The sequence below is a fragment of the Carassius gibelio genome, chromosome B19 (assembly GCF_023724105.1).
Source record: "Carassius gibelio isolate Cgi1373 ecotype wild population from Czech Republic chromosome B19, carGib1.2-hapl.c, whole genome shotgun sequence".
NCBI lineage: Eukaryota > Metazoa > Chordata > Actinopteri > Cypriniformes > Cyprinidae > Carassius > Carassius gibelio.
Window position 1 is genome coordinate 28,061,192 of NC_068414.1, and position 8,210 is coordinate 28,069,401.

At 34.7% G+C, this 8,210-nt stretch overlaps 1 protein-coding gene across 1 annotated transcript; it reads right to left on the reverse strand.

Annotated features, from left to right (window-relative positions):
- Positions 1 to 41: 41 nt before the first annotated feature.
- On the reverse strand, positions 42 to 7,575 carry LOC127979748 (tyrosine-protein kinase STYK1-like). Its single transcript, XM_052585365.1, has 10 exons — positions 7,092 to 7,575; positions 5,865 to 5,917; positions 5,524 to 5,736; positions 4,981 to 5,214; positions 3,010 to 3,191; positions 2,564 to 2,644; positions 2,073 to 2,284; positions 1,936 to 1,976; positions 1,704 to 1,800; positions 42 to 1,302 (listed from the first exon to the last, which is right to left on the reverse strand). The coding sequence occupies exons 2-10, from the start codon at positions 5,914 to 5,916 to the stop codon at positions 1,107 to 1,109; spliced, it is 1,308 nt and encodes a 435-aa protein (XP_052441325.1). The 5' UTR covers position 5,917; positions 7,092 to 7,575; the 3' UTR covers positions 42 to 1,106.
- Positions 7,576 to 8,210: the final 635 nt, after the last annotated feature.

Sequence of the window (8,210 nt, forward strand, 5' to 3'; positions counted from 1 at the left end):
CAGATTCAGTGAAGTATACAGTAACATTTGTGGTATTTTGGAGTAGCCTAATTGTTATCGCAAAAATATATTCAAGATAACTAAAGTCATAAAGATTACTGTTTTTACTCAGTGTGCATATAAATATTAATATGAATTTAAATATTTAATAATTAGTATTTATAGTTCTTTCCGATAACACAAGTTTGTATTTTTAATCAATGGACTTAAATTCAATAATAGAGCGTCATTTGCGTCGTTCCGCATAATAACCAATCATCTTCAATAACGATCTTTGAAGCCAATTAGATTTTAGCATCATTTTGCGTCATCAACCGTGCTTCTGGTTAAAAGCGGGTGAAGAGAAACTTCCAAGACAAAATACAGATGAAATCATTTTTATTGAAGGATTACTATAAAACCTTACGTACTTCAGTTTCCCTAACGGGCCAACACCGCAGACTTGAAGGTGTAAGTGGGAAACTAAATATTTAAAAGTAGGCCTATTTTGAACAAGTCAGGTGACCATTATTATTTACAATTGCACTAACGATGACTAAACTGACACAAAAAAGTACATTTCCATGAATAAATAGTGTACTTTATAATACAGTAGACTTTCCAGTTACCAATAAATATATCAATAATATAATTTTTAATTATACCATTTGAATTAGCCGTAGCAGTGAACAATTCCAACCTAAATAAATAATGATAAGTTAAACCACATTACCTAAATTATTACTAAACTGTGTGTGTGTTGTTGTTGTTGTTGTTGTTTCATATACGTTTACATTATAGCTTTTGCCTATTGACTGCATATTTCATATATGTGTATGACACAATCTTACTCTGTTTTACATAGCATCCCCTCGTTCTCATTTGTGTTGCAATTGCCCTTTTTTATCCTTTATCCTCAATCTAAAGTCCTGATTCATAATAGCACCTGCTTGCTTGACGAGATAATGTGCTTCTTATATGTGATAGAGTGATGTCACTGTCTGTAACAAGCAGTGGCTCTCTATAATCCTTCGAAAGTGCTAATCTCAAACCTTGACGGTTCATTTATTTATTCATAGCTAGTCCGCAGCTCTTTTGGTGAGTCTTGGGTTTGATCAAAGGGATCATTATAGCACAGCATAATTGTATGATTCTCCATAGCCCGCCTCCCGTATGTATTTCTCCATGTTCACCGGCTCAGACACTCGCAGCACTGCCTGTTCATTGGCGCTTCTCTCTCCTGATTGGAGCTTTCTGTTCAGCTCAGCCAATGAGATTCGATCCTTTGGTTTCCACTGACAGCAGGATTTGATGATAGAATATCTAGAGAAGAAACATTATGTAAGTGCATGTTATAGTGGCTATCAAAAAGGAATAGGAAGGAAAAGGTTTTTTTTTTCCCTTTAAATAATGGTACAAGTCTTATGTTATAGTCCATCGTGACAAACTTTAATCTGGCATTAGAATTCCCGGAGTGGCACTTCAAATTGTGTTATTTTGTTTACATAATTGTGTTCCTTAATAGTTTTCAATTATGTACATTAGGGTGTTGTGTTACATCAAAATGAATGTTTATTTCATTATTTTATTGTCACATGCCACAATGAAGATGTTTTGTATTTGTGTGTATGATGGAGTGCGCCCGGATTATTATAGTTAACTGCAACCAAATAAATGTAAAGTGCGTGTTTATTAGATAAATATGTGTGGATAAAGAAACTTACAGTGTATTAGAGCAGTTGGGTGGTCTCTTTAGTGTGTTCACTCTCTGTAAATGCTGCAGAAGTTCGCCAGCCATGATGTTGGGAAAGGGTGGATCTCCTGAAATAAAAAACAATGGAATATAGAGCCTTTAAACAACTTCATAATTTGATTATTTTTCTTCCATATAAATGGAATCTTGCAGCTGTAGCTATACTGGAGACTTTTATAATACTGGATATCAGAAACACTCACCTAATGTCACCATCTCATACAGCAAAATGCCAAAGGACCATCTATAGAGGATTAAACAGAAATGGACACAATGTCAAGAACAAAGGTGACGAAAGCATAAACTGTAAATAGGCTATAAATAATTATCACCAACTCACATGTCGCTGCTTTGCTGGAGAGGTTGCCGTGCTAATGCTTCTGGAGCTTGCCATTTTCTCATTTCTGTATCTTCTACATCCATAGAGGCTGCACTCGTTTTTCTGCGGTATGCTGGACCCAAACCCCACAGTTTGACCGACAGGTCCCGACCAACCAAGACGCTTCGAGCCTTGACATTGCCATGGATGTAGTTCTTACTATGCAGATACTCCTGTGATTGTGTTAGAATGAGAACTTGATCTTAGGTGTGACAAAGTATTTACTGTACATTGTAAATCATAAATTCTTTGGTTAAGTGCTCATGACTGGTCATGATTAATGCATGCCAGAGTCAAACAAAGTAAAAGGCTCTGTGATTTATGTAGCTGCCCGTATGTGCATGTCTGATGTGTCTTATAAATCTCTCCATTCAATTCATTTATACATTGCTGCCAGTCTTTTGTCTGTTAATGTGATTGTATATATCTTGCAAGCTGATTTGTTATCTAACCAGAGCAGATGCAATCTGAGCGCCCATGGTAAAGATTCGTCTTTCAGTCATGTCACACGGTGCTTCCCGACCTGTATGGTCCTGTGAAAGAGATTTACAGTCAGTCAAAACAAAGGTGAGCTATAAAGTAGTAGTTTGACTTTTAATCAATCCATTGCAAATGAGATCATCAGGAATGACACAACCACTCTTAGGTGACTTCAGCAGTGCAAATAAATAATTAATGTGAGAGTGTAATGTATTTTCAGCATCATTTCTCCAGTCTTTAGTGTCACGTGATCCTTTAGAAATCATTCTAATATGCTGATTTTCTGATTAAGAAACAATTCTTGCTCTTTTGTCCAAAAAATGATGTAAACAAAAAAATGTGGAAAACCAGTTCATCAAGCCAAGCTAGTTTTGTCAGTGTCCCTTGCAAGAATGAAAATGAAGCATTGCTCATGTACCTGTCTGCACCTCCACAGGAAGCTCAGCAGGTCACGGTGTTCCAGCTCCTCTACCGCAATCATCAACGGTGTCTGCACAGACACAACCCCCAGCAATCTGGGCAACGATGGATGCAGTCCCAACTCTGAAAGGAAGTGGGCAAACCCCAGAAAGGACTGGCGCTCTTTGGCATTGGCTGATTCTGCATGAGGGAAAAAGTAGAAGAAAGTAAGATTGAATGTCCGCCTGGTTCTCTGTCTGTGTGTCTGTCATTCAAAATGACTGTCTGTCTTCTATCAATCCAAAAATCAATATCAAAATATACTGTAAAAACTTTGTTCATATTCAGAACACAAATTACTATTATAACTGTTTTAAGAAATCCAAAAGCTTTCTGATTCTGACCCTGAATAGACAGCAACACAACTGGCATGTTCAAGGCCCAGAAAGGTAATAAGGATATTCTTAAAATAGTCCATTAGACATCAGTGGTTTAACAATGTAATGAAGCTACTAGAATACTATTTGTGTTCAAAGAAGACAAAAATAATGACTTTAGTCAACTATTTCCTCTCTTCTGTCTCAGTCTTCGTCAAGGGTTCATTACAGTACCACGACAAGTTCCAAAGATTTACAAAGGTTTTATAGGTTGGGAACGATATGAGGTTGAATAATTAATGATGGAAAAATGAAATATGAAATAATTACTCCAATTAGTAAAACTGAAATATAATAAAGTTCAAATTATTTATAAATTATCAAGAAATATATTGTTTGGTAAAATGTATTATACTCTTTTGGACCATGTGAGTAAATGATGACAGAATTGTCATTTTTGTTTTGGTGAACTATAACTTTATTTATTTTCTTCATTTTATTATTATTACTATGAAAATATTAAATGATTTCTTTAATGAAATGATACTCTAAATAATAAACTAAAACTGCCAGTAGGTGTTGGTAAATGTCTTAAAATGATGTCATTAATCACTCACCCTCATGTCATTCCAAACTCATAAGACCTCGTAAAGCACTCACAACAGACACGGAAGAGAAGACAATGCTGAATAAAGTCGTAGTTTTTGTTATTTTTGGACCAAAATGTATTTTCGATGCTTCAACAAATTCTAACTGACCCTCTGATGTCACATGGACTACTTTTATGATGTTTTTCTTACCTTTCTGGACATAAAGTAAACCGTTCACAAATTTTCAATGGAGGCACTGAGAGCTCTCGGACAAAATATAAAATATCTTAAACTATGTTCCGAAGATGAACAGAGGTCTTACGGGTTTGGAACGACGTGAGGGTGAGTTATTAATGACAGAATTTTCATTTTTGGGTGAACTAACCCTTTAATGATTAAGTCATCGAGTCAGTTATTCATTCATTTGATTCGTTCAAATGGCTGAATCATTTATTAAGAGATGAAATGCCGCTGTGGGTTGCTTGAGGATGAACAGTTCTGATTTGTCTTTATATTTTGTTTGGCAAAATTGAGCAAAACAGACAACATTGTGTCTAAAATAACAGAGTATTAACTTCTCAATGAACTGTTGTATAAGATGAGTATCACATTTGAACTTGTGTGATATTGCACTTAGCCTACAGCTCGTGTGATATTTCTTAACTATGTGATGTAAATATGTTGCCCTGCCTCATATTAGTCATCAATCGACTGTATGAAATGGCAGATGATCCACATAGGTCTGGGGCGGGGCAAGTGCGTTAATAATCTTAATGCCCTCCATAATAATCTTAATTTCCTCCATAATTAATTAATCTAATTAACGAGTTAAACTACCAGCCCTAGTTCAAATAAAAATAAAATGAAAATGAAAACTGAAAATGTAAAAAAGAATAGCTAACTCGAAATATAAAATAAAATAGTATGCTGTAAATAAATAGTACAGTATATTAATATTATAAAAATCAAATAAAAATAATTACAATAATAAAAAGTAATGAAATAATGCTTATCCAAAAGTACCTTTAAGCACTCGTAAAACGACTGGCTGTCTGTCCATGACAGCTCTGTGCAATGTGAAGGTGTTGTCTGGTTTTACTGAGAATGTGAGAGGAAGTGGAGAGACCAGCTGAAAGAGGTCCGGATGCCTCCCGGTGGTTTGCTGAGGGACTGCAGGGCTAGAATTCTGCATGTCATGCTGAGATTGGGCTGTCATGGGAATAACCTCATGTTCCAATGGGTTCAGCTCTGCTGGAGCTGTAGTTGCAAAGTAAATTAAGATATTAAGTGAGAGAGGAAAAAATGAATCTATTGTTGGTTCTTATAGTATAACTTTTGAGAAAAACCTTTCAATAAACTCTTTGATAATTAATATAAAAGATAATCTATTAATAAACACTGTGATCAAGGGAAACCCTTTAAATAAGCATAGCAATTATGCATGGTCAGGAAGACTTATAAATAAACATTTCTATCGTGCATGAACCGGAAGACCTTTAAATAAGCACAACAAACAACAAGCGACTTGAGTGTTTAGTGTGTAACACAGTCAGATGCCGTAGCTACCGTCAATGCCTTGCAGGTGCTGTCTGTTGTTGTTACGGTGTCTGTGTGAGTTACGATGGTGTTGTGTGTCATCTTTTTCATTTCTGTGGTGTCCATAAAGATGTGACGGCTTATAGGTGCATTTGAGCACCAGCAAAATGATCAGCGTGACCAGAAAAGCCAAGAGAAACAGCACCGGAATGACGATCAGTTCGACTTCATAGACAAGCACCTCTGCAAAGAAAGTAGAAACACAACGGTATTAGAAAGTTGAATTCCATATGTCACATGATGTGTGCATGTTTTATTCCCAGATAGAGGGAGACTAAATCTAATGAACTGAACATAACACACTTACTTACCACAAAGACTGCCTGGTACACATAGATTTGTTGCGTTAGTTGAATTAGACATACTGTAAAAGGAAAATATATATATATTACCACCATTAATGTCATAACTTCAAAATACTACTTTTAAAATGATATCCAGTAATTCAAGCGCCGTGCAATGCTTATGTGTTTTATGAGTGTATAAAACATATCTGGCATGATGCGTGCAGTTTGGCAGCTCACCTTGAAAACTAGACTTTAGATATTTGACACTGATTACCCGTGCAGTTTGCTTTATGTGTTTTGCAGAGAAAATTTGTTATACTTTGTTAGTGTGTATGTACACTCCCAATCAAAAGTTTTTGAAGAGTAATTAGATTTTTTATGTTTTATACATATATATACCGCTGCTCTTAGAGAATTGTTTAAAAAACACAAAAAAATCTTACTTTTCAGAAACAAAAACTAGATTGCTATTTTATTGTAAATGATTTGTACGTTTCACAGTACTTCTAAGTATCGATCATAAATCTAGATTTGCTTTGTTTTGATTGTCTCTGACATTTTTATTCAGCAATGAAATATTTAATTAATTGTCTTGTAAAATGAGACAACAACGCCGCAGCTAAATATTTGTACACTGGCATGAAAAGCAAATATAATCTACAGACATTCAGACATTGACGTTTGTGATCAATGGTTTAAAAATAGATTCTCAAAATAGATTATCAAGAACATCAATGCACGTACAGTAAAAAAACATTGTGACAACATCACGCCTTGAACACTTCCACCAATGATCATCCTTTCATCAGCACATTCTTTCTTAAGTTTGTGTATGAAACTACCAGACATTCACTCTCACTCAACCGGTTTCTCTGCATTTCTGTCTTTACATTACATTAAAAACACACCAGAATCTTCACCACACGCAGGAGCCAATGTGAGATCAGTATAATGTAAATGCCAACATCTTGATTTATCACATTTTGATTTAACTAGAATTTAGCCAGTGAAAATGTGTCTGTCAAGTTTCAGGTTTTAATGTTGGTTATTTATATATAAATAATAATTAAATATGTCTATATATGTTATTTATATATATATATATATATATATATATATATATATATATATATATATATATATATATATATATATATATATATATATATACACACACACACACACACACACACACACAAACAAACAGCAGTATTATGTAAAATAATATGTATTTGGTTAGCATGAACTTACATGTCATCTCTGTGTGCGAAGAATGATGGAACTGTTTCTCATTTTCCAAACTTGGTCATCTTCTTTTGTCAGTGGCTGTTTTGTTTCTGTTCACAGTTTGAAAACTGTTGTTTTTGCTGTATTCTCAAAGACTCAACTTCTTGGACCCATCTCTTCATATTCTGCAAGTGCTCTTTGTTTTTGCTGTTTGTCATCTACCTGCATTCTTGCTGCCTCACCCACATCCTACAACTGTTTCTTTAAGCTCCGCCTTCACCTGAGTTTCTGCCATACATCACTGTACCACAGACAGTAAATGATAAAGACAGGCTCAGATATCATATGTTAATATAATAACCTATCAGATGTTTGCCATGGAAGGTTTAATAAAATATTTGTCTGCAATTCTACCTGTATGTGATTACGTCTTAAAGGAATAGTTCACTCAAAAATGAGAATTTGATTCAAATTTACTGAACTTCAGGTGACCCCCAGGTTTTTTTTATTTTTTTATATAAGAACAGATTTGGAGAAAATAATCTTTATAGAACTATTAGCATCTTATTGTTTTGGATAATACATGCAAGGTTGTTTCTTTATCTGAACAAATTTGGGGAAATTTTAGCATTACATTTCTTGCCCGATGATTCTTCTGCAGTGAATGGGTGCCATCAGAATGAGAGTCCAAACAGCTGATCAAAATGTAACAATAATCCACATGACTTCAGCCGATCAGTTAATGTCTTGTGAAGAAAAAAACAACAACTGTGTGTTTTTATAAACAAATCCAAAGTTTAAACTTTAAATGGTCACTTCAGCCCAAAAAATTCAATAATAACTCTTCCTCTGGTGAAAAAGTGTATCCCCTGTTGTCATGTCACTTCAAAATCCACCAATATATTTGTTTAGAACCATTGTAGCTTTACCTGCATATTTCTGTCCTGAATCAGACAACATTTTCATTGGAGGAAGCAATATAATGGATATAGAACACATAATTTCAGTGTCCTTTATGAATTTGTTTCTTACAGAAAGGCAACTTTTGAATTCACAAGATGTTAATTGATGGACTGGATACTAACCTGTGGATTATTGTGATGTTTTTATGAGCTTTTTGGACTCTCATTCTGACGGCACCCA